This window comes from Mustelus asterias, chromosome 21 (assembly GCF_964213995.1).
Source record: "Mustelus asterias chromosome 21, sMusAst1.hap1.1, whole genome shotgun sequence".
Lineage (NCBI taxonomy): Eukaryota > Metazoa > Chordata > Chondrichthyes > Carcharhiniformes > Triakidae > Mustelus > Mustelus asterias.
This window is the reverse complement of record NC_135821.1, coordinates 78,274,856-78,302,489: the sequence shown is the minus strand read 5'-3', so window position 1 is coordinate 78,302,489 and position 27,634 is coordinate 78,274,856. Positions and strand designations below refer to the sequence as shown.

The 27,634-nt window shown below is 42.5% G+C and overlaps 1 protein-coding gene across 1 annotated transcript; it reads right to left on the bottom strand.

The window, feature by feature from the left end:
• Positions 1–1,746: 1,746 nt before the first annotated feature.
• Positions 1,747–27,426, bottom strand: LOC144508993 (uncharacterized). The gene is made up of 7 exons (XM_078237214.1): positions 27,296–27,426; positions 20,097–20,214; positions 13,638–13,813; positions 12,806–12,969; positions 8,467–8,623; positions 6,502–6,632; positions 1,747–2,872 (listed from the first exon to the last, which is right to left on the bottom strand). The coding sequence occupies exons 1-7, from the start codon at positions 27,357–27,359 to the stop codon at positions 2,222–2,224; spliced, it is 1,461 nt and encodes a 486-aa protein (XP_078093340.1). The 5' UTR covers positions 27,360–27,426; the 3' UTR covers positions 1,747–2,221.
• Positions 27,427–27,634: the final 208 nt, after the last annotated feature.

Below are 27,634 nucleotides of genomic sequence, written 5' to 3'. Positions count from 1 at the left end.
GGACTTTCAGCAGAAATTGCCAACATCATCCTTCCTGCCCGGAGGCCGTTGACTGGGAAGAACACCACTGACATCGAACAAGGGATGGGTTTTTGTAGATTAATTAATTGTGTAAATTAATCCACTGCCAACAGCTTTGGAAGCTATTTTGGGATTTTTTAACTTAACCATTTCACAGACTGAGCTCTTGTGCCATGAAAGGTCCATAAAAGAACACATTTCTAAGAATTGTGTTGCATCAAAGACTTTAGCTCTTCTTTGGTCTTTGAATTGTAAACAACAAATCCCCGGAGGAAAATGCCCGAGAGGTTAAGCTTTTCTTTTTCTACATGCACTTGGATTTACAACACAGAAAGTTGAAGCAGAGTGTTGGCCATTATTGCCCCAGTGTTCTTACTTGTGCAACAGCCAATGGTTTGCATTAAGCATTCCCGAAACTACAAATTTGACTAGATTTGTTAATCATTACACTGACACTGCGAGGCCAGCATTTGCTTTAAAAATCTCATTATTTTGAACAGTTACAAAATAAAATGGAAAGCTTACCTGTTTGATATTTGATCTTCATTTCATGAGGTTTTATGGATTGATGGATTGAGATAATGTGCCCTCCACCCCTTCCCATGACCTTTTCATACAACATAGCTATGACTGTAATACTACATCTTGCACTCTCTCCTTTCCTTCTCTATGAACGGTATGTTTTGTCTGTATAGCGCGCAAGAAACAATACTTTTCACTGTATTTTAATACATGTGACGATAATAAATAGAATCAAAAATCAAACATTAAGTTGATATGAAATTGTATAGAACTCCATAACAGGTCTATGTTTTCACGTACATCTCCTTACTGATTACGTGTCACTCTTCACTGGCAAACGAAAAGGAAATGTCAATAGCTGACACTGATGGATCTCAAACTCTGCCCTCATTTTTAAGACCGGCTGTTCGCGTGTGAAGCGGATCTGATGTTATCTCTCACTCCACCGACCTCATCATCAAACAGTTAAGTTCTTTCTTAAACCTCTCGATCTTATTCACACACAGAAACAATATAACTGAGAATACAGAAAACTAATACTGTAGTTAATTCTATTGTTCAATATTTTTATATTAAATATAAATGGTGGATGATTGCTCGGCTATGACAAGAATTCTTCACCTGTCCAAATGCATTTTCTATTTTTTTCTTGCTATTTAAAGGTTTATGCCCAACAATACATTTAATTGCTCCAGCTGTCCATTAAACCCTCCATTGCCAACTCTTCATTCTGCTTCAAAGTTATCACTCTCAAATAGTATCTCACAGGATCATTGCTTTAAGGTTAAGTAGGTGTGGCAACACAGTCCATCCTTGTGCCATCTCAATCGATTTGATTTATTGTCACATGTATTAGTATACAGTGAAAAGTATCGTTTCTTGCACGCTATATAGACAAAGCATACCATTTATAGAGAAGGAAAGGAGAGAGTGCAGAATGTAGCGTTACAGTCATAGCTAGGGTGTAGGGAAAGATCAACTTAATGTAAGGTAGGTCCATTCAAAAGTCTGATGGCAGCAGGGAAGAAGCTATTCTTGAGTCAGTTGGTATGTGATCTCAGACTTTTGTATCTTTTTCCTGAAGGAAGAACGTGGAAGAGAGAATGACTGGGGTGCGTGGGGTCCTTAATTATGCTGACTGCTTTGCCCTGGCAGCAGGAAGTATAGTCAGAGTCAATGGATGGGAGGCTGATTTGCATGATGGATTGGGCTACATTTACAACCTTTTGTAGTTTATTGCAGTCTTGGGCAGAGCAGGAGCCATACCAAGCTGGCTGCTCACTATTCTAACCGGTCCATGAACAACATCTTGGTACAAAATTTGTAAAATACTAACTAAATGCACAGGAAAGTAGATTAATAACAGTCAATTAAAGCTTTAAAGTAATACCTTCTCTTTAGTGGTCAACAGTTTTTTGTATTAATATTCTTTAATTTCCAGCAATATGCAAAAGGTATTGAAATATAGTTATATTACATTGGTAGGTATACTTGGCACATCTGAATCTGAAATACTGAAAAACTTCAATGTTTTATCAAAAATAAATATTAATATGTATTTAGAAATGTTCATGCAACAATTGATTGATACACAATTGCATTGACTTGGAAAACAACATTTGTTTTTTCCTGAGTTTCCTTTTGCCAGCTCTCCAGAGTGGGAAGATGGTAAGCAAGCTCATGTTTGGAAGTTCAAATCACGATCAGAAACTGATGCATTGACAAAAAAATCATCATCCCCAGCATCACTGTAACCACCTTCACCATCGTTACAGCATAGCACCTTGACTGATATTAAAGGGATATCGGCATCGCTGCCTTGTTCATCGTGATCCAGTACAACCGAATTAATAGAATTACTGGAATGTTTCCTATCAAGAATATCAGAAGTAAAACTGGCAGGGTTCGAAACATCAACACATGTTTTAGTCTGTGGTCTGTTGTGATCGGTACAGTCAGATTCCTGGTCTTGTAAGTCAACAGCACAGTCACTGGAATCAAAAAAGCGATTTGCTTTTTGATATGCTTCTGGAATAGGTGCCTGGTGCTGAACATCATCAAGCATTTCATCCTCGTCACACATCACTCCATCAGGAATCCATCGCCTGTCCGTGTAATTACCACATTCATTACCACATTCCTCATCACTCGCATCTGTGCAGTCAGCAGAATCCAAAAAATCGGTTTCTTCCACAAGGTTTCTTTCAAGAGCAATATTTTGTTCATATATTTCTGCCTCGCTTTTGTAACAGCACGTGGCGACGGACAGCTTGTATACATCAACTTGAGCATCTGCCAGCCATGTAGAAACTGGGGTCATTGTGAAATCCTGAAAGAGTAAAACTAGTTTAGTGATAAAGGATGCTTTACAAACAATAGATACTTTTGGAAAATGAAATATAGAATTATCACTGCAAAATTTTATCTGCCTTGGGTATACAACACTTACTGCAAATAAGTAGTTAAGTATTAATGTTTTGAGTCTGAGGATTAGAAGATTAAAGAACAAAATAAGCACAAGGAGGCACAAAAAGTGCTTAAGTGCACAACATCAATCATAATTGGCATGCATCAGGCATTGGGCAAGATAAATCAGACACTACCACCTGACCCAAGAGGAATCTGCATATTCAGTATGTCAGGTTCTGGCAATAACAAGCAAAAAATATCTAAAATATTACAGTAAATCTTAGAAGGAAAATAGATAAGAAAAACCAAAGATAAATTAAACAACTTGTTCAGTAAACACCGCACGTAAAAGGGATTGTTAACAGAAGTACAAAAAGGTGTGCAAGCGGAAATGACAAAAAGCATGGGATAAAAGTATAGGAAAAAAAATTAAATGTGGCAAATTACCCTGGGGGAGGGGAGGAGGGTAATTCCTTTAATCTGGGAACCTTAGTTCAAACATTCACTCAGACACCAAGAATCTGTGAAATTTCTGAGAAGTTGAAACGAGTTCCAAATTTATAAAACATTTAATGCAGTAGAAAAACAAGAGGCAAAAGGGAGAGGGAAGCTTATAACAATCACCTTCACCAGAGAAAATGTACTGGGAAAACCAATGGGTTCATAACTGAGGGGAAGTTGTAGTCCAGCAGTATTATCTTTGGGCCTGTAATCCAGAGATCCAGGGGTTCAAATCCCACCATGAGAGATGGTGAAATTTGAATTCAATAAAAAGCTGGAATTACATAGCCATAACTCCCATCCAGTAACATAAGTCATGGCACTCTGGAATTACAACAGTGTAAAGTGCACTTATATGTTCTGGGAAATATTGTTCAAACCTTCGCTGGTTGGGAGCTGCTAGCAAAAGAATCTCCGAAGGCCAGGTAAGGCCATTGTTGATTGTCGTAAAAACTCATCTGGTTCATGAATGTCCATCAGGGCAGGAAATGCTGGTTTACATGTGCAATGTGTATGTCTCTCAAATGCCCTTTGAAGTGGGTTGGGAGTGCTATTAAGAAGGGAGTTCCAGGATTTTGACCCTGTGATAGTGAAGCAATGGTGATATATTTCCATATCAGGATGGTGAGTGACTGGGAGAGGAACTTGCAGGTGGTTATGTTCCCATGTGCCTGCTGCTCTTGTTTATTGAGATTGTGGTGGTTGTGCTGCCTAAGGAGCCTTGGTGAGTTTCTGCAGTGTATCTTGTAAATGGTACACATTGCTGCAATTGTGCATCGGAGGTGGAGGGAGTGAATTTTTGTGGAAGGCTGCTTTGTCCTGGATGGTGTCAAGCTTCTTGAGTGTTGTTGGAGCTGCACCCAGCCAGGCAAGTGGGGAGTATTCCATCACACTCCTGACTTGTGTCTTGTAGATAAGGGGGGGGTCAGGAGGTGAGTTACTTGCCACAGGATTCCTAGCTTCTGACCTGCCCTTGCAGCCAGTGTTTATATGGCGAGTCCAGTTCAGTTTCTGGTCAATGGTAACCCCCAGGATATTGATTCAACAATGTTAATGCCATTGAATGTCAAGGGACGATAGTTAGATTCTCTCTGGTCGGAGATGGACATTGTCTGACATTTGTTACTTGTCAGCCCAAGCCTGGATATTGTCCAGAATTTGCTGCATTTGGGAATAGACTGTTTCAGCATCTGAGTCGCCGCAAATGGTGCTGAACATTGCGCAATCAGCAAACATCTCTGCTTCTGACCTAATGATGAAAGGAAGGTCATTGATAAAGCAGCTGAAGATAGTTGGGCCTAGGACTTGCACTCAATTGGACCCGATGCTTTTAGTGGAAGTTCCATGTGGCAATACAATCACATGGCAAATCTCTGCAATTACTCTCTGCAGTCGAAGTTAAGTTTTTGGTTAAATACAATACCCTTGAATCAAGACAAAGGTAATATAATGTGTAGTTATGTACTTGGCTAATAGCATCTGCAAAGGATTTGGCCGTCTGTGCAATACTGATCACTATTTCATAGGGAGGATATCAGTACAAGAGATGCAGTGCTGGGCCACAAAAAACCTGGGTCCTAACATACTAAGTTGTAAGAAAAAGTTAAAGATGTTAGAAAACAGGTCTGTAAAACTTTGAAAATGACTGAAAATTGACCCAGGCATATCATTCACACTGAAGTAGTGTTGGAAAAGAAGTGAATGTCATTTAAAATTTAAAAATAAGCAACTGAAAAGAACTATTTTATAATGCCATATTGGGAGGCAATTTTCAATCGCCACTTATCTACTTCTCACCTGAAAAGATACACAAACAAATATCAGGATGGCATCACAGAACTTTGACACTCAAATTGGTCCAATTTGTAGGAGGGCCCAGTACGGTTTTTAAAATTCACTCAAGATGTGAACATTGCTGGCAAGGCCTGATTTTATTGCCCATTCTTAACTGTCTTTGAGAAAGTGCTGGCTTGCCAGCTTCTTGAATACAACTGAGTGCCTTACTAGACCATTTAAGAGTCAGCTGCATTATTGGGGGTCTGGAATCACATGTAGGCTAAACCAGAGAAAGGACAGCAGATTTCCTTCCCTCAAGGACAATAGAAGTAGAAGTAGATACGTTTTTAACAACAATCTGATAGTTTCATGGCCATCACTGCTGGAATTTTAAAAATTACAGATTTTATTTGCTCAGAATATAAATTCCCCAGCTGTTATGGTGGGATCAGAACTCGTGTCTCTGGATCATTGGTCTGGATATGTAGATTACTAGTCCAGTAACACAAGTATGCAATCTGGGGTCATATGGAATTTGTCAGACTTCAATTACTGTTTTCATGCACAAACAACTAGAGTATGCATTCTAATGCCAAGTTTAATTGTGCCAAAGCGTTGGGTGATTCAGCCAGTTGGAGACCACTCCATAACACAACCTGGGGAGGAATTTTTGTGAGACCCAGAGGAGCAGGTTTGGATCCCTACAATTATTGCACTACATCAGACCCAAAAAGCCAGCTGACTTTTAGCTTTCCAAATCTGGCAGAGTGTCACAGAGGGCCCATTCAGTCCCTGCAGCTCGCTGGTGACATTCAAATGAGGCACAAACTCAAAAATACTTGGGCATGGCAACTTCTTGCGAGCTGTTCCCAGCATATCCTCTATCTTTTACTCACATCCTATGCTCTTAAAATTGGACTCTGACTCTTTTCTACACCCTAGTTTTGACTGTAACATTATATTCTGTACCTCCCCTTTCCTTCTCCCCTATGTATTCTATGAACCGTATGTTTGCCTCTACATCACGCAATAAACAATACTTTTAACTGTATCCCAATACATGTGACAATAGTAAATCAAATCAAATTTTTAAAAAAAAATCAAGATCGAGATGTAGTGAGAGTGTGCATTTGACAACAGTCAAGAAAGAGATAACATTTCTGGACCAAATGATCTATTTTCTTCCTTAAAATTCCCATGTTTCTTATTAAAAGAATATGCCTCGGTCTATATTAGACAGCAAAGCAAAATATTTCAATCTGTTATACAAACCAGGGCTGCAGGCATTTTGACGCTTGATGTGATCCAGATTATTGTTTTCATGATAGCAACAGCTATTGAAATCAGAAATAATACTCCCAGCACGGATCCCATTACAGCAAGATATTTTTCAGTTTGCAGTTCTATGGGAAAAAAATGATATAAATATTTATGTCTGCAGTTATTGACATAACAATATCAATGTTATTGATTAAAGATAGTAATCAGCTGGAAGTTATGGGGGCTAAAATTATAACTCTTGATTAAATGAAATGAACTGTTGGCAGTTCAAATTTCACCAAAACACCTGTGATAATAAAGTTCTGCTTCTTGGAACCAGTAAGTATTGCACAAAGAATATAGGCAAATGTTTTTGGATTAATTTTGTGGCACGGCACGGTAGCACAGTGGTTAGCACTGCTGCTTCACAGCTCCAGGGTCCTGGGTTCGATTCCCGGCTCGGGTCACTGTCTGTGTGGAGTTTGCACATTCTCCTCGTGCCTGCGTGGGTTTCCTCCGGGTGCTCCGGTTTCCTCCCACAGTCCAAAGATGTGCGGGTTAGGTTGATTGGCCAGGTTAAAAAAATAAATAAAAATTGCCCCTTAGAGTCCTGGGTTGCATAGGTTAGAGGGATTAGCGGGTAAAATATGTGGGGGTAGGGCCTGGGTGGGATTGTGGTCGGTGCAGACTCGATGGGCCGAATGGCCTCCTTCTGCACTGTAGGGTTTCTATGATTCTATGATACTGGATATCACAAATTGCCTTTGGCTATTCTTCAAGGGCGGCACAGTGGCTAGCACCGCTGCCTCAGCTCCAGGGACCCGGGTTCGATTCCCGGCTTGGATCACTGTCTGTGTGGAGTTTGCACATTCTCCCCGTGTCTGCGTGGGTTTCCTCCGGGTGCTCCGGTTTCCTCCCACAGTCCAAAGATGTGCGGGTTAGGTTGATTGGACATGCTAAGTTAACCCTTCGTGTCTCAGGGTGAGATAGGTTAGAGGGATTAGCAGGGTAACTAAGCAGGGATAAGGCCTGGGTGGGATTGGTGTCGGTGCAGACTTGATGGGCCGAATGGCCTCCTTCTGCACTGTAGGGATTCCATTATTCTATGATTAAGGAAACAACATTTTGAATTTGTGCACTCCAGTCACCGGCATGTGAAAGATTGCAGTGTGCTTTTCAGCTTTGGAAATGCTGACCTGAGAATTTCAGAAAACCTGGGACACAGCTCCCAGAATTGGCCCTGTTGAGCAATCTTTCATATTCAAAAACATGTAGTTACACTGAAAGCACAGGTCTGTCACTAAAGCTGTAGACAAATCCAAAAGTCATTTACATGTCTTGGAAGAGGAACAGAAACAAGTATTTGAAAGACTGAAACAAAATACAAACACTGAATGGAACAAGATTCATTTTCCCAGCTGTGACCTTGGAAATGCGGGCTCTTTGACACTTGCTTTGGTTTATTATTTGGTATTTTGTAATCTGCAATGAACATTGAAACTTTTTAGTTCTAAAGAGGGGGCTATTTTTCAAATGCGTTGAAACCACTTTCAGTTTGTTAATATGAGAGTTAATTATATTCTCCCCATTCCATAAAATCATATAATCCCTACAGTGCAGAAGGAGGCCATTCAGCCCATTGAGTCTGCACCGATCACAATCCCACCCAGGCTCTATTATCATAACCCCTCACATTTACCCTGCTAACCCCTCTGACACTAGGATCAATTTAGCATGGCCAATCAACCCAACTGCACATCTTTGGACTGTGGGACAAATTTGGAGCACCACGCAGACAGGAGGAGGATGTGCAAACTTCACACAGACAGTGACCTGAGGCTGGAATTGAACCTGAGTCCTTGGCACTGTGAGACAGCTGTGCCAACCACTGTGCCACCGTGCCGCCCCAAATTTGTTTTAAAACAAATTTCTTCGCGAAAGGAAGTTAACACACATATCCAAGTACGACAAACATACCTTCTTGCTTCAAGCTGAAACAATACGGCTGAGAGAAATTGCTGGATTTCAAAACACTCTTGTTAATGGACCTGGCAGATATGCAATTATTATTGCCACGTAATTCACTCTTTTGAATTTCCAATGAGTTGCTACTTAAACTTTGTTTGATTGGTCTCTGCCAGAGGGGGAATAAAGACAGTGATTGTAAATTTGAGTATCTTTCACTTTACCATTTGAATTCCATATTAAATGGATGCTTAACGTTACTGAAAATCAGTAAAAGTCATCAACAAATCAACTTCTTAATAGTGAATTCTTACAAGCAATGTGCTACTTCCATTCTTAATAATTGAATTAGAAAATTGGGATTCAGCATTTTGTTTCAAGAACAATATAAAGTGCCACAAATGGTAAACAGAGGGTAGAACATAGAACATAGAAAAAATACAGCACAAACAGGCCCTTCGGCCCACAAGTTGCGCCGGTCATGTACCTACCTACCTAGGCTTACCTATAACCCTCAATCCTATTAAGTCCCATGTACTCATCCAGAAGTCTCTTAAAAGACCCTATCGAGTTTGCCTCCACCACCACTGATGGCAGCCGATTCCACTCGCCTACCACCCTCTGAGTGAAAAACTTACCCCTGACATCTCCTCTGTACCTACTCCCCAGCACTTTAAACCTGTGTCCTCTCGTAGCAGCCATTTCAGCCCTGGGAAAAAGCCTCCGAGAATCCACCCGATCTATACCTCTCAACATCTTGTACACCTCTATCAGGTCACCTCTCATCCTTCGTCTCTCCAAGGAGAAAAGACCGAGCTCCCTCAGCCTATCCTCATAAGGCATGCCAACCAATCCAGGCAACATCCTTGTAAATCTTCTCTGCACCTTTTCAATTATTTCCACATCCCTTCTGTAATGAGGCGACCAGAACTGAGCACAGTACTCCAAGTGGGGTCTGACGAGGGTCTTATAAAGCTTCATCATTATCTCCCAACTCCTAAATTCAATTCCTCGATTGATGAAGGCCAGCACACCATACACCTTCTTAACCACCTCCTCTACCTCCGAGGCCGATTTAAGAGTCCTATGGACCTGGACCCCAAGGTCCTTCTGATCCTCTACACTGCTAAGAGTCTTCCCCTTGATATTATACTCCTTCATCCCATTTGACCTGCCAAAATGGACCACTACACATTTATCCGGGTTGAAGTCCATCTGCCACTTCTCCGCCCAGTCTTGCATCCTATCTATGTCACGCTGCAGCTTCTGACATCCCTCCAATCTATCCACAACACCACCAACCTTCGCGTCGTCGGCAAACTTACCAACCCATCCCTCCACTTCCTCATCCAGGTCATTTATGAAAATGACAAACAGCAAGGGTCCCAGAACAGATCCCTGGGGCACTCCGCTGGTGACCGACCTCCATTCAGAAAAAGACCCGTCTACAACGACTCTCTGCCTTCTGCAGGCAAGCCAGTTCTGAATCCACAAGGCAACAGCCCCTTGGATCCCATGCCCTCTCACTTTCTCGAGAAGTCTTGCATGGGGGACCTTATCGAACGCCTTGCTGAAGTCCATGTAAACCACATCTACCACTTTTTCTTTGTCAATGTGTTTAGTCACATTTTCAAAGAACTCCACCAAGCTCGTAAGGCACGATTTGCCTTTGACAAAGCCGTGCTGACTACTTTTGAGCATACTAAACTTCTCTAAATGTTCATAAATCCTGTCCCTCAGGATCTTCTCCATCAACTTACCAACCACTGAGGTAATTTCCTGGGCTATTCCTATTCCCTTTCTTGAATATAGGAACCACATCCGCAATCCTCCAATCCTCTGGAACCTCTCCCGTCTCCATTGATGACGCAAAGATCATCGCAAGAGGCTCTGCAATCTCTTCCCTCACCTCCCACAGTAACCTGGGGTACATCCCATCCGGTCCCGGCAACTTATCTATCTTGATGCTATTCAAAATTTCCAACACATCCTCTTTCTTAATGTCCACATACTCGATCTTTTCAGTCCGCCTCAATCCTGTAGTACAACCACCCAGGTCTTTTTCCACCGTGAATACCGAGGTAAAATATTCATTAAACACCTTTGCTATTTCTTCCGGTTCTGTACAGACTTTCTCACCTTCACCTTTTTTAGGTCCTATTCCTTCACATCGCATCCTTTTACTCTTCACATATTTATAGAACGCCTTAGGGTTCTCCTTAATCTTATCTGCCAAGGTCTTCTTGTGACCTCTTCTGGTTCTCCTAATTTCTTTCTTAAGTCCCTTCCTGCAAGCCGTATACTCATCTAGATCCCTATCATCGCCTAGCTCTCTGAACCTTTTGTATGCTTTCCTTTTCTTTCTCACTAGGTTCAGCACAGCTTTCGTGCACCACGGTTCCCGTAACCTACCAACACCTCCCTGTCTCATCGGAACGTTGTCATGCAGAACTCCAGACAAACATTCCTTGAAAATCTGCCACCTTACTTCAGTACTTTTCCTCGAGAATGCCTCCTTCCAATTTACGCCTCTAATCTCCTGCCTGATGGCTTCATATTTCCCCTTACTCCAGATAAACACGTTCCTGGCTTGCCTGATCCTATCTCTTTCCAATGCTAGCGTAAAGGAGATACAGTTATGATCACTATCCTCAAGATGCTCTCCCACTGAGAGATCCGACACCTGTCCAGGCTCATTAGCCAGTACCAGATCGAGTACAGCCTCTCCTCTTGTAGGCTTATCCACATGCTGTGTCAGGAAACCCTCCTGAACACACCTAACAAAGTTCTCCCCATCCAAACCCCTTACCCTAGGGATATTCCAATCGATGTTTGGGAAATTAAAGTCTCCCATCATGACAATCCTGTTATTCCTACATCTCTCCAGGATCTGTTTCCCTATCTGCTCCTCAACATCCCTGTTACTATTGGGCGGCCTGTAGAAAACACCCAGCAAAGTTATCGACCGCTTCCCGCTCCGAACTTCCACCCACAGAGACTCCGTAGACAATCCCTCCACGGCTTCCACCTTCTCTACAGCTGTGACACTATCCCTGATCAGTAGTGCCACTCCCCCCCCCCCCCCCCCCCCCCCCCCACTCTTTTGCCTCCCTCTCTGTTCTTTCTGAAACATCTGAAACCCGGCACCTGAAGTATCCAGTCCTGTCCCCGAGTCTCCGTAATGGCCACCACATCACACTTCCAAGCATCGATCCACACTCTAAGCTCATCCACTTTATTCACTACACTCCTGGCGTTAAAATAGACACATCTCAAACCTTTGGTCTGAGCTCTCCCCTTCTCCATCACCCGTCTATTCTCCCTCTTACACTGTGTACAATCCTTCTCTATTTGCGGGCTAACCTCCTCGCTCTCAGTCACCTCATCACGATTCCTTCCCCCCAACCTTTCTAGTTTTCCAGTTGTTAAGTTTCTGAGCTTAGTCCAGTGTCCAAAAATGCTTAACATAGGCTTCGTATTTCTCCATTAGGAAACAATGGAACAGGGAGCAAGGGAAAAAGGACAAATCCCAGTCATCCTGGGCATTGTTTGGTTGGCTGGTTCAGAACCTCACTGCCAGAAACATGTGAGTAGGTGCCTCCCTCAGTCAGGGAAAAGTGCGTAGAACAGAAACAAAATTAAATATTCACCGTAAACAGACATCGTTTCAGTGTAGAAGACTAAATACTTGAGATTGTGAAATTCATTTTGTGGGATTTATTCCATACAATTACAAAGTGCTTACAGTACAGGAAAAGGCCATTCAGCCCAAATGGTCTTTGCCCATGTTCCACGTGAGCCTCCTCTCATCACTTTCCATTACTCCGACAAGTATAACTTTGTTTCTTTCTCCTTTGTGTTTATCTAGCCCCCTCTTAAATGCGCCTGTGCTATTCACCTCAGCTACTGCTTGAGATAGAGCATTCCATTCTGTACAAAGATTCTCCTGAAATCCCCATTAGATTTATTAGTGGCTATCTCATAATTTGTTGGGGAAAGTTTCTACTTTTTTCCCCATCACCTGGGCTGTGCTGATACTTTACTTAGGAGGGATTGGGCCAATATTGTAGGAAAATATCTTTCCCAAAACTGACCTTGCTGCAAAACACAGTAAGCAACAGCATATTAATATACTCTACAGAGTTCTTGCTGATTAAAAAACAAATAAATCATCCCAATAAAAACCTGTCAGGATTCATGTTCCACAAAGGATAAAATTCAGGAACGCAATATATTTCAATGTTGTAAAGATAATTCTTCATTAAATTGCAATAAAAGTCATGATGACAAGGTGCTCTGGTGCTGCTACTGCTGTATTTTAAGATATCACGCGATTCAAATTAGTACATACCTTGATGTGTTCATCCTCATCCCAGATTTCCACTTCATAGGACAGTTTTTCCAGCAGACATGTTCTGAGCACCGTTTCTTTGCACTGTATTAACTTAATTTGAAGATTCACTGTTATAGATTCTTCCTCTGATGTGACGCTCACTTGAGGTGTGCCTAGTTCCACTTCAAAGAAAAAGAAGAGGTTTTGTGATTTACTATACAGTTGTATTTTAGTACAAGACAGCAGTTAACAATTTCTAATTGGGCATCAAGATGCAACATCTTATTTTCAGGTTGTTAAACTATCAAATTCAATTAAAACATCTTTAAATAGAACGGGTTCTTTACAATTCCAAACAGGAAGAATTAGGTGCTTATTACATAATGAGAGATTAGTTTTTGATTGGCCCAACCAGAATATTTTTTAGGAAGTCTGATTTTTAAATGAATAATTTCTGAATTTCCTGTCTCTCAAAATTGAGACGAGTCATCGAGGCACATTTTAATATCATTAATAGCACTCCCTTTCTAAAAAATACCCATAATTTAGAAATCTAGAAGTGCATAATTCATTATGAATAATATTAATGATGCTAGTACATTTATAAGGAAATCTAACTAAAATTACTATCTAGATAGGGATAGATTGACAATCAGATCTGCGTGTCTCAAATAAAGAATTACGAGGGGGAAATGTATCTTTGTTGGCATGGTAATAATCCAGTCAACAGGATTCCACTTGAAGGTATGCAGCAGAAAGAAGATCACTAAAATAAATGTTAATTTACTATTTCATATTTACACAGCAAATTGATTCAATGTTCCAAGTTTGTGGATAATAAATGCTGTACCGTTAAAGAAGGGAATAAACGTATTAGACTGACTCCAAACGATTGGAGATTCAGGTAAAATGCTTCCCACCCTGGCTTGATATGAGGCGTAACAACTTTTAATTGTGCACGTAACATCACAGCTTTCCACCAATGGAAACGCACAGTTAGCAGTTTCAAGCCAATCATTCTCGGGCCTGAAAGATGAATAGAAACAACAGTTTAGAAATGGAATGTTTTGATTTTTTAAACACACCAAATGTACATTCATCATTAAACATCACATCATTAAAATTAGCAAAATAGTTTTCATGGAGTTTTTATTGGATTTTATAGCATTTTCATTTAAAGATTACTGCAGATTTGATAAAGATACAACATAAAAACAGAAAAGTTCACAGAACAATCAGTACTGCTTGACAGTAACAGAAACACAATTAAAAGTATTTAACCGCTAAGCAAAGGCTCGTCTTCTCATCAATATTTGAAATAACCCAAACACTATTGTCATATTGTCACTATTGTCATATATGGCTTGGGTCACTGTCTGTGTGGAGTTTGCACATTCTCCTCGTGTCTGCGTGGGTTTCCTCCAGGTGCTCCGGTTTCCTCTCAGTCCAAAGATGTGCGGGTTAGGTTGATTGGCCGTGCTAAAAAAATTGTCCGAGTGTCTTGAGATGGGTAGGTTAGAGGGATTAGCGAGTAAATATGTAGGGATATGGGGGTAGGGCCTCGGTGGGATTGTGGTCGGTGTTGACTCGATGGGCCGAATGGCCTCTTTCTACACTGTAGGGTTTCTATGATTTCTATGATATGATTCAGAGTGGAGGGAGGCAGGTTTGATCGGCTATGTTCGTTATCTTAGCTGCTGTTCAGGATGAGAAGCAACAACAATCTTCCTCCAGGCAATTCTAACATGTCTTCTGGGAACTGTAGCTTCCTTTGCTCATCAACTTTAACTAAAAAAAAGATGCAAGTATAAAGCAAAGGGCACGTGCTGACATTCACTTCTACTTCCTTTGTTAAAATTAGTGGAGAGAGGAAGGCAGATCATCCAGTGGTCAACCAAAAGTGATACTAGTTGAAACAAACCTACAGGCAAGCAATCCGTTCCTTTGGTTCAGCAAGCAGCTTGTAGTCCAGGACTCCCGAGAGCAGAAAATGAGAGGGTAAATATAATCCAAATTTACGAAAGTGTAAAAGTCCCCGCAACCAGGCAGATACAGCTCTCTCAACTGCCTGAGAGTATCTCCTGACATGGCGGAATGCAACCCTCCTCAAAACAAAAGTATGGAATGGATTTTCCTCCAAATATAAATGATTTGGAGGAAAATATAACTGGTTTGATTAGTAAGTTTGCGGATGACACAAAGGTTGGTGGATTTGCGGATAACGATGGGGACCATCAGAGGATACAGCAGGATATAGATCGGTTGGATACTTGGGCAAAGGGATGGCAGATGGAGTTTAATCTGGACAAATGTGAGGTAATGCATTTTGGAAGGTCTAATACAGATAGGAAATATACAGTAAATGGCAGAACCCTTAAGAGTATTGATAGGCAAAGGGATCTGGGTGTACAGGTACACAGGTCACAAAGTGGCAATGCAGGTGGAGAAGGTAGTCAAGAAGGCATACGGCATGCTGACCTGCATTGGCCGGGGCACTGAGTTTAAAAATTGGCAAGTCATGTTGCAGCTTTGTAGAACCTTAATTAGGCCACACTTGGAATATAGTGTTCAATTCTGGTTGCATTCTACCAGAAGGATATGGAGGCTTTGGAGAGGGTACAGAAAAGATTTACCAGGATGTTGCCCTGGTGTGGAGGGCATTAGCTATGAAGAGAGGTTGGAGAAACTTGGTTTGTTCTCACTGGAACGACGGAGGTTGAGGGGGTGACCTGATAGAAGTCTCCAAGATGATGAGGGGCATGAACAGTGTGGATAGTCAGAAGCTTTTTCCCAGGGTGGAAGAATCAATTACTAGGGGGCATAGGTTTAAGGTGCGAGGGGCAAGGTTTAAAGGAGATGTACGAGGCAAGTTTTTTTTTTACACAGAGGGTGGTGGGTGCCTGGAACCCACTGCCGGGGGAGGTGGTGGAAGCAGATATGGCAGTGATTTTTAAGGGGTGTCTTGTCAAATACATGAATAGGATGGGAATAGAGGGATATGGTCACCGGGTAGCATGGTCGGTGCAGATTTGGAGGGCCGGAGGGCCTGTTCCTGAGCTGAAATTTTCTTTGTTCTTTGAATTTCATGTGGCTCCAACCAAAAACAGAATACCACCAATCGGTGGTCTAGTCTTGCAGGCTCATGATGGGAGTTTTGCATTCCCAACTCGCAAACAGAACTGCCTGTCTTCTGACAACAAAGAATAACAGACCATTTTAGCACAATGACTAGCAGCCATAGCTCTATTCCTTTCCAGTTACCATGGCTTTTTGTGCATTCCAATTTCTTTTACCCCACCATTGCTGACTAAGCTTTCACCCATCTAGGACCTAAGCTCTGGAGTGCCCTCCCTAAACCTCTCTGCCTTTCCCTCGTCCGTTAAGATGATCATTAATTTCTACTGTTTTGTCCAAGCCTTTGGCCACCAGTCTAATATCTCCATCTGTGGTTCAGTGCCAAATTTTGTTTGAACTTCCTGAGGATACTTTTATTATATTAACAGTGTTAATTGCAAACTGTTTTTGTGCCTGAGGTTCAACTGAACCTCAGGCACACGTGGCTGAGGAACTGGTGCAGGGGACAGGGTTTCCAATTCTTGGATCATTGGGACCTCTTCTGGGGCAGGTGGGACCTGTACAAGAGAGATGGGTTACACCTAAACTACAAGGGGACCAATATACTTGCAGGGAGATTTGTTAGTGTTATTGGGGAGCGTTTAAACTAGATTTGCAGGGGGATGGGAACCAGAGTGCCAGGGCAGATAGTGGAGCAGGGGTAAAAAGACAGGTTAGTTCAAGCAAAATCACAAATGGAAGGGTAGAGTGTGGTGGAAATAATCTTTTGAGGTGTGTCTATTTCAATGCCAGGAGTATTGTGGGGAAGGCAGATGAGCTGAAGGCGTGGATAGACACATGGAAATATGACATTATAGCCATTAGTGAAACTTGGCTACAGGAGGGGCAGGACTGGCAGCTCAATGTTCCAGGGTTCCAATGTTTCAGGCGGGATAGAGGCAGAGGCTTAAAAGGTGGGGGGGTGGCATTGTTGGTCAGGGAAAATGTTACAGCGGTACTCAGGCAGGATAGATTAGGGAGCTTGTCTACAGAGGCCCTATGGGTGGAGCTGAGAAACAAGAAAGGTATGACCACATTAATGGGGTTGTATTATAGTGCACCCAATAGTCAGCGAGAATTGGAGGAGCAAATCAGCGGAGAGATAGCTGACAACTGCAAGAAACACAAAGTTGTGATAGTAGGGGATTTTAATTTTCCACATATAGATTGGGACTCGCATACTGTTAAAGGTTTAGATGGGGTAGAGTTTGTAAAATGTGTTCAGGAGAATTTTCTACATCAGTATATAGAGGTGCCAACTAGAGAGGATGCGATATTGGATCTCCTATTGGGAAATTAGTTAGGACAGGTGATGGATGTGAGTGTGAGGGAACACTTTGGATCCAGTGATCATAATGCCATTAGTTTCAACCTGATCATGGATAAGGATAGATCTGGTCCTCGGGTTGAAGTTCTGAACTGGAAAAAGGCCAAATTTGATGAAATGAGAAGGGATCTGGGAAGTGTGGATTGGCACAGGCTGTTCTCTGGTAAGGATGTAAATGGAAAGTGGGAGGCCTTCAAAGGAGAAATTTTGAGAGTGCAGAGTTGTATGTTCCTGTCAGGATTAAAGGCAAAGTACATAGGAATAAGGAACCTTGGTTCTCGAGGGAGATTGTAACACTGATTAAGAGGAAGAGAGAGTTGTATGAAATGTACAGGCAGCAAGGAACAGATCAGATGCTCGAGGAGTATAAAAAGTGCAAGAAGCTACTTAAGAGGGAAATCAGGAGGGCTAAAAGAAGACATGAGGTTGCTTTGGCAGACAGAGTGAAGGAAAATCCAAAGAGCTTCTATAGGTATTTAGGAGCAAAAGGATAGTGAGGGATAAAATTGGTCCTCTTGAAGACCAGAGTGGTAGACTGTGTATGGAACCAAAAGAGATGGGGGAGATACTAAATGTTTTTTTTGCATCCGTATTTACTGAGGAAACGGGCATGGAGTCTACGGAAATAGGGCAAACAGGTAGGGAGGTCATGGAACCTTTTACAGATTAAAGGGGAGGCGGTGCTCGCTGTCTTGAGGCAAATCAGAGTGGATAAATCCCCAGGACCGGACAGGGTATTCCCACGGACCTTGAGGGAAGCTAGTGTTGAACTTGCAGGGGCCCTGGCAGACATATTTAAAATGTCAGTATTCACGGGGGAGGTGCCGGATGATTGGAGGGTGGCTCATGTTGTTCCGCTGTTTAAAAAAGGTTCCAAAAGAAATCCGGGAAATTATAGGCCAGTAAGTTTGACGTCGGTGGTGGGCAAGTTATTGGAAGGTGTGATAAGGGATAGGATCTACAAATATTTGGATAGACAGGGACTTATTAGGGAGAGTCAACATGGCTTTGTGCGTAGTAGGTCATGTTTGACCAATCTATTAGAGTTTTTCGAGGAGGTTACCAGGAAAGTGGATGAAGGGAAGGCGGTGGATGTTGTCTACCTGGATTTCAGCAAGGCCTTTGACAAGGTCCCTCATGGGAGGTTAGTTTGGAAGGTTCAGTCGCTAGGTATACATGGGGAGGTAGTAACTTGGATTAGACACTGGCTCAATGGAAGAAGCCAGAGAGTGGTTGTGGAGGATTGCTTCTCTGAGTGGAGGCCTGTGACTAGTGGTATGCCGCAGGGATCGGTGTTGGGTCCATTGTTGTTTGTCATCTATATCAATGATCTGGATGACAATGTGGTAATTTGGTACATTGGCCTTTATAAATCGGAGTATCGAGTATAAAAGTTGGAGTGTTATGGTAAGGTTATATAAGGCATTGGTGAGGCCAAATTTGGAGTATTGTGTACAGTTTTGGTCACCTAGTTACAGGAAGGATGTAAATAAGGTTGAAAGAGTGCAGAGAAGGTTCACAAGGATGTTGCCGGGACTTGAGAAGCTGAGTTACAGAGAGAGATTGAATAGGTTGGCACTTTATTCCCTGGAGCGTAGAAGATTGAGGGGAGATTTGATAGAGGTGTATAAGATTTTGATGGGTATAGATAGAGTGAATGCAAGCAGGCTTTTTCCGCTGAGGCTAGGGGAGAAAATAACCAGAGGGCATGGGTTAAGGGTGAAAGGAGAAAAGTTTAAAGGGAATATTAGGGGGGGCTTCTTCACGCAGAGAGTGGTGGGAGTGTGGAATGAGCTGCCGGATAAAGTGGTAAATGCGGGGTCACTTTTAACATTTAAGAAAAACTTGGACGGGTTCATGGATGAGAGGGGTGTGGAGGGATATGGTCCAAGTGCAGGTCAGTGGGACTAGGCAAAAAATGGTTCGGCACAGACAAGAAAGGCCAAAAGGCCTGTTTCTGAGCTGTAATTTTCTATGGTTCTATGAACCCCAGAAACAAAGAATATGTTGTCTGAGTCCATAAAACCACAATGCTCCCACAAGCACATGATTATGATAAGAAACCCTCATATCATTATGTCTGTTGGAAAAACCACACAAGTGGTTCGGGGACAGTTGGCGTAGTACAGTGTTTGAAGCTGTAGGATTCCCTGTGGTGAGGGGCCACTGCAGCCATAGTGAATGTGGCATGAATTCACCAAGCAAGGAAACTATGGGGAGAATTTTAGCACATTAACCGAATGAGAACAATTCAGGTCAGATATTAAAATTTTTAAAAATAGGGCTGGGTAACATGTTCTTTTGGAGTGGGCGCAGATTCAGTGAACTGAATGACCTCCTCCTGCACCGTAGGGATTCGATGGTAATAATGTTAGCAATCGGGGATCATTACTGAGAGGGGAGGGCAAGGAGATGGATTGGTTGAGATTTCTTGGCATGAGGATTGTTAAGGACGTGGAGGGTTTAGCTGCAGTGGATGGTTGAGGTAGAAACTATTCGAATTCAATAAAAAGATGGGGCTAGAAGCACTCATACATAAAGAACACATCTCTGTACGTAGGAAAATGGTTAAAAAGAAATAAGACAGTAATATTTGTGCTTTTTGAAAGATGGCTCAACATTCAAGTCAGTGCAAAGCTGCCTGAACAGGTACAGCACAACCTGCCGCTCGGCTAGTAGTCCGATATTTATTGCCAGTGCTCTAGGCTCTACTGCATGCATATCACTTGAGGTCCGTGTATGAGCTTCCATTTTCCCCCCTCATGAAATTCCAAACCACAGAAGGCAACCAGTATTAGAATGTGCCAAAGGAAAGTTCATTACCTTTTTTAAAATTGTTTTCACTCTGCAATTTAATTCTACAATTACCTTAGCTCCACCTTGTACAAGGTTTCAGGGGGATGGTCTTCCGGTGGTGTCCAACTCAAAAGCAGACTGAAATTCTTTGAATTCAGGGTAACATTTTGCAAAGACATTGACACATCACCTGAGAACAAGGAGGAGGAAAAAACAATAAGGTAAAAAACAATGAGTACCACATATACTACTTAATCAGTTATTTAGGAAAATAAATATTTCCAGGCTACATACATGATCTTCAAATAAGAGAAAAATATTAGAATGTGCTTTTATTTCTGAATCCTGAAGAGGTTAAACAACCCATTATATTTAGGCTTTAGAAGCTCTTGTATGTAACATACTCAATCTCCGAGGGCAAACACCTGATAGCTGCTGCTTACCCCCAAAGAAACAAGCATTTTACAAGTATTGTAGTCATTTTTTTTCCACTGTGCAATATGTTACATCTACTAATAATAGTCTGATTTTATCCTAGCTGACTTACCATGGCTATTTCAGGAGACTTTTATGTATCTCCATTATCTGTTTAGTAACATCTGCAAATTAACTAAATTAATTTGATTTTCTGAATCCAAATCATTGATGGGCAGAAATAGTGGGGTCTCAACATCAATCCCCGGGGTACTCTCTACAGGACTCTCCACTCTTCCAAAACATTAATAAGTACTGCATGCATTGTAAAATGTCTCCACAATTCCAAGACACTCAATCTGTTAATAATTACATTGAATTTACAGTTCAGACATTTCTATGCATCTTTGTAGAAACTGACCATTTGGCTTAATCAATCCACCTCAACATTCACCACCGGAGTCTCCTTCCCTTTTACCTCTAGTCCCTTCTGCCCCATTGTCTAGCCTCCCTTCAACTGCAATAAACGTACAAACCAGAAACGTATTATGAACTGTGAGGAGGATAGTCATAGACTCCAAGAGGTCACAGTTGGCTGCTGGAATGTATGAATATATGGCAGATACATTTAATGCAAACAGGTGAAAGTTGTATATTTTGATACAAAGAATGAGGAGAGATAATATAAAATAACTGGTGCAATTCTTAAGGGAATGCAGGGGTACATGTGCACAAATGATTGAACTTGGCAGGACAAGTTGAGGAAGTAGTTAAAAAGGCATAAGGATGCTGAGCTTCATATATAGAAGCATAGAATACAAAAGCAAGTTATAATGCAGCTTTATAAAATTCCGGTTCAGCTTCAACTGGAGTACTGCGTACAATCCTGGGCACATTTTAGGAAACATGTGAAAGCATTGGAGAGAATGCAGAAAAGATTTACAAGGTTCTAGTGATGAGGGACAATTATATGGAAAGATTGGAGAAGCTGGTGTTACTCTCCTAAGAGAGGTTTGAGAGGGCTTTTGTAAGAGGTACTCAAACTCAGGAGGGATCTGGACAGAGAAGATAGAGGGAAACTGTTCCCATTAATGGAAAGGTCAAGACCAGAGGACACTAATTTAAAGTGATGGGCAAAAGAAGCAACAGCAACATGAGCACTAATTGATTGGCATCTGGGGTTTACGACCCGAGATTGCAGATTCACAGACAATTACAGCACAGAAAGAGGCCATTCGGCTCATTGTGTCCACACAAGCCAACAAAGATCTGACTGCACTAATGCCATTTTCCAGCACTTGGCCCATAGCCCTGGAAATTACGGCAACGCAAGTGAATATCTAAATACTTCTTAAATGTTATAAGAGTTTCTGACTCAACCGCCCTTTCAGGCAGTGAGTTCCAGACTCCCACCACCCTCTAGGTGAAAAATATCTGCTCAACTCCCCTCTTAGCCTTCTAACTCTTACTTTAAATCTATGCTCCCTGGTTATTGGTGTCCAGATCAAGTTTTTAGGTGTCCAGATCAAGTTTTTAGGTGTCCAGATCACCAACAACCTGTCTTGGTCCCCCCATGCCAACACTATGGTTAAGAAAGCCCACCAACGTCTTCACTTTCTCAGGAGGCTAAGGAAATTTGGCATGTCAGCTACGACTCTCACCAACTTTTACAGATGCACCATAGAAAGCATTCTTTCTGGTTGTATCACTGCTTGGTATGGCTCCTGCTCTGCCCAAGACCGCAGGGAACTACAAAAGATCGTGAATGTAGCCCAATCCATCGTGCAAACCAGCCTCCCATCCATTGACTCTGTCTACACTTCCCACTGCCATGGCAAAGCAGGCCCGCGTAATTAAGGACCCCACGCACCCCGGACATTCTCTCTTCCACCTTCTTCCATCGGGAAAAAGATACAAAAGTCTGAGGTCATGTACCAACCGACTCAAGAACAGCTTCTTTGCATTACCTTGCATTAAGTTGATGTTTCTCTACACCATAGCTATGACTATAACACTACATTCTTCACTCTCTCGTTTCCTTCTCTATGAACGGTATGCTTTGGCTGTATAGTGTGCAAGAAACAATACTTTTCACTGTAAGTTAATACATGTGACAATAATATCAAATCAAATTATTGACCCCTCTGCTAATGGAAAAAGTGCCTTCCTATCCACCCTATTGATGCCCCTCATAATCTTATACTCCTCTATAAGGTCCCCTCTCAACCCTTGCTGTTCCAAGGAATACAGCCCCAGCCTATCCAATCTCTCCTCATAGTTTATTTCCTCTGCATCCTCTCCACTGCAATCACATCCTTCATATAATGTAGTGACCAAAACTGCACTCCAGTTGTGGTCCAACGAGCATTTTATACAGTTCCAAAATGACCTTCCTGCTCTTCTATTCTATGCTCGGCTGATAAAGGCAAGTATCCCCTATGCCTTCTTAACCACCATATTTACCTATCCTCCCACTCTCAGGGGTCTGTGGATATACACTCGAACGTCCCTCTGATCTTCAGTTGTTTCTAGGGTCTTGTTACCCCACACCCTGTTGTTCTCCTCCCCGCACCCGCCGTTCTCCCACCCCCCCTGCCAGCCAAATGAATTACCTCACATTTTTCCATGTTGAATTCCATTTGCTACTGCTCTGCCCACCTAGCCAGTCCATTGATATCCTCCTGCAGGTTACAGCTATGCTGTTCACTATTCACCACCCTACCAATTTTCATGCAATCTGCACACTTCTTGGTCGTATCCCCTACATTTAAGTCCAAACCTTTAAATGTACACCACAAATAGCAAGGGCCCAGCACTCAGCCCTGCAAAACCTCATTGGAAACAGACTCCCAGTCACAGAAATCGCCCTCTATCATCACTCTCTGCTTCCTGCCTCTCAGTCCATTTTGGATCCAATGTGCTACTTTGTCTTGGATCCCATCGGCTCTTTCTGCCATGACAGACCTTAAAAAAAAGTCTTGCTAAAGTCCATATAGATCACATCAAATGCATTACCCTCATCAGCACTCCTGGCTACCTCCTTAAAAAAAGATTTAGTTTGTCATACACGATCTTCCCGTAACAAATCCACGCTGACTTCCCTGATTAATCCATGCCTGTCCAAGTGCAGATATATTCTGTCCCTCAGAATTTTTTCTAGTAACTTCTCCACCACTGAGGTTAGACTGACCGACCTATAGTTTCCTGGTCTATCCCTGCCTATCGTTTTCAATAATGGGACAATGTTAGCAGCCCATCAGCCCTCTATGGCCAGATAGGATTTGAAAATCCTGCCAGTTCCTCTGCTATCGCTTTCCTTGCCTCCCTCAATAGCCTAGGATACTTCTCATCCGGGCCAGCGGATTTATCCACTTTTAAAGTTGCTAAATCTGCTGGTACCTCCTCTCTCTGTTAACTTCCTCTAATATTTCACTGTCCTCCACTCTGATATCTACACCTGTGTCATCCTTTTCCATTGTGAAGACCGATGCAAAGTATTCATTGAGGACTGTACCCATATCTTCCGGGTCCACACACAGGTTACCTATGTGGTCTCTAATCAGCCCTTCTCCTGCATTAGTTATTCTCTTGCTTTTTACATATTTAAAAAAACCCTTTAGGTTTTCCTTTATTCTACCTTTTTCATGCTCTCTCCTAACTTTCCTAATTTCCTTTTTAAGTTCCCCCCTGCACTTTTTATACATCTCTAGGGACTCTAGGCCCTTGGTTTCTGCCCTAAGCTTCCATTCTTTTCACAATCCTGACCTTTACGTCCCTCGACATCCAAGGTTCTCTGGTTTTGGTCCTATCCTTTGTCTTTACAGGAACATATTTTCCTTGTACTCTTATTAGCTTCTGCTTGAAGACCTCCCACTGCACTGTTTTATCCGCTGCTCCCAGCCCATATGGGCCACACTGTATCTCACCCTAGAAAAATTAGCCTAAAAATCCCCTATTATTACTACCTTATTATTCTTACACATTTCTGAAATCTGATTGCATATTTGATCCTCTCTGATTGTTTGAGGGTCTGTAGTATGCACCCAACAAAGAGCGTGTTTGCCCCTTTTGTGTTTTTTACTTCTACCCATATGGCCTCATCTGATGATTCTTCCAGGATATCATCCCTCTTCACTGCTATAATTGATTCATTGATCAATATTGCAACCTCCACCCCTCCTCTTCTACCCTACTTTCAATCTGGTCTGAATACCCAAAAGCAGGAATGATGAGCTTCCAATAAAAGCAAAATACTACAGATGTTGGAAATCTGAAATAAAAACAGGAAATGCTGGATCAGCTCAGCTGGTCTGGCAGCATTGGTGGAAAGAGAGTTAATGTTTCAGTTTAAATGATCCGACTACAGAACTATATAAAGGCAGAAATGGGCACCATTAACACTCCCTTTTGTCTGATGTCCATGACAAATTTGTCAATACCTCCTTTGTCCCGAACAATCCCTGTTCTTCTACTCTATCTCTTCTGCACATTTTCCAACTATATAATTCTTTACATTTCTACCTTTCCTCAGTTCTGTCAAAGATTCATTTAGACTTGAAACGTCGACTGTGTTTAAATCTGCTTCAGTAGTAAGACCATAAGACCATAAGACATAGGAGCGGAAGTAAGGCCATTCGGCCCATCGAGTCCACTCCACCATTCAATCATGGTTGATTTCAACTCCATTTACCCGCTCTCTCCCCATAGCCCTTAATTCCTCGAGAAATCAAGAATTTATCAATTTCTGTCTTGAAGACGCTCAACGTCTCGGCCTCCACAGCCCTCTGTGGCAATGAATTCCACAGACCCACCACTCTCTGGCTGAAGAAATTTCTCCTCATCTCTGTTCTAAAGTGACTCCCTTTTATTCTAAGGCTGTGCCCCCGCGTCCTAGTCTCCCCTGTTAATGGAAACAACTTCCCTACGTCCATCCTATCTAAGCCGTTCATTATCTTGTAAGTTTCTATCAGATCTCCCCTCAACCTCCTAAACTCCAATGAATATAATCCCACGATCCTCAGACGTTCATCGTATGTCAGGCCTACCATTCCTGGGATCATCCGTGTGAATCTCCGCTGGACCCGCTCCAGTGCCAGTATGTCCTTCCTGAGGTGTGGGGCCCAAAATTGCTCACAGTACTCCAAATGGGGCCTAACCAGTGCTTTATAAAGCCTCAGAAGTACATCCCTGCTTTTGTATTCCAAGCCTCTTGAGATAAATGACAACATTACATTTGCTTTCTTAATTACGGACTCAACCTGCAAGTTTACCTTTAGAGAATCCTGGACTAGGACTCCCAAGTCCCTTTGCACTTTAGCATTATGAATTTTGTCACCGTTTAGAAAATAGTCCATGCCTCTATTCTTTTTTCCAAAGTGTACAACCTCGCACTTGCCCACGTTGAATTTCATCAGCCACTTCTTGGACCACTCTCCTAAACTGTCTAAATCTTTCTGCAGCCTCCCCACCTCCTCAATACTACCTGCCCCTCCACCTATCTTTGTATCATCGGCAAACTTGGCCAGAATGCTCCCAGTCCCGTCATCTAGATCGTTAATATATAAAGAGAACACACAAACCACCCTGCAAGTATGTTGGTCCCGTTCCTGTTCAGATATAACCCGTCCAACTTGGACAGGTTCAACCTCCCCAGAAACAGTCCCAATGGCCCAGGAATCTAAAGCCCTCCCTTCTGTACCATTGCTCCAACAGCACATTCATCTGCTCTAACCTTCTGTACCTATACTCACTATTGCATGGCATTGGGAATAAATTGGAGATTAGTACCTTAAGTCCTGCATTTCAATTTCTGACCTAACTCCTCAGTCTGCTTGCAGGACTGCATTTCTCTTTTTTCCTATGTCATTGCTTCTAACATGGACCACAGCACCTGGCTGTTCACCCTCTCCCTTCAGAACGCCTTGCAGTAGTTCTGTGACAGCCTTTACCCTGGCACCCAGGAAGCAACATTATCCTGGAGTCACATCTATGGCCACGAAGCACCTGTCTACACCCCTCACTAACAAATCCCCAACCAGTGAGCTTTAAGTTTTTAAGTGCCCAGATCACCAATAACCTGGTGCCCTCCATGTCGACACTGTAGTTAAGAAAGTCTACTTTCTCAGAAGACCAAGGAAAATTGGCATGTCCGCTACAACTCTCACCAACTTTTACAGATGCACCATAGAAAGCATTCTTTCTTGTTGTATCATAGCTTGGTATGGCTCCTGTTCTGTCCAAGACCACAAGAAACTACAAAGGATCATGAACAAAACCCCATCACTCAAACAGCCTCCCACCCATTGGTGCTGTCTACACTTCCCGCTGCCTTGGAAAAGCGGCTAGCATAATTAAGGACCTCACACACCTCAGACATCTTCTCTTCCACCTTCTTCCATCAAAAAAATACAAAAGTCTGAGGTCACATCCCAACTCAAAAACAGCTTCTTCCCCGCTGCCATCAGACTTTTGAATGGATCTACCTCGCATTAAGTTGGATCTTTCTCTACACCCTAGCCATGATTAACACTACATTCTGCACGCTCTCATTTCCTTCTCTATGAATGGTATGCTTTGTCTGTGTAGCATGCAAAAAACAATACTTTTCACTGTGACAATAATAAATCAAATCAAAACCTTTCAAAATCACTATTCGGTCACCGCCTAAGCCTTCTGTTTTTAAACAGAGTACCAGCCTTATAGCTTTAACTTCAACGCCCTGGAACCATCAGTTGTGAACCTGTGTGAGAGTCTCCACTGCTGCCCTGTCCTCGAAATCCAAACACGTAGACAACATTTTCATCCGCTTTGAGACCATGAACCGAAACTAAAGACAGACAATGAGGCGGTGACTGTACCGAGCACATGGACGATGACCATCAGGGAGAATGTGGAGCGGCCGCAGTGCCCGGGCGCCGCCATAATCCTCACCGCGGATCATCCCCCCCGGCCGCCATCTTACCCCGCCACCTCCCGGCGCACCCCGCGCGCGGCCCCAGCACGCTCATTGGCTGAGCCCGGTGCCGTTGACCTTCCATTGGGTTCGGGGGTCAGCTCCTTCCTTAGCAACCGGGCCTGGGAGGCCAGGCAATGGAGGCGGCTGGGTGACAGGCAGCAGCTCTGACTGTAAATGTGTGAAAGAGACAGAAACCAGTCTGATTCCCTGTTACAACAGTAAGAAGTCTCACTGGTATTTG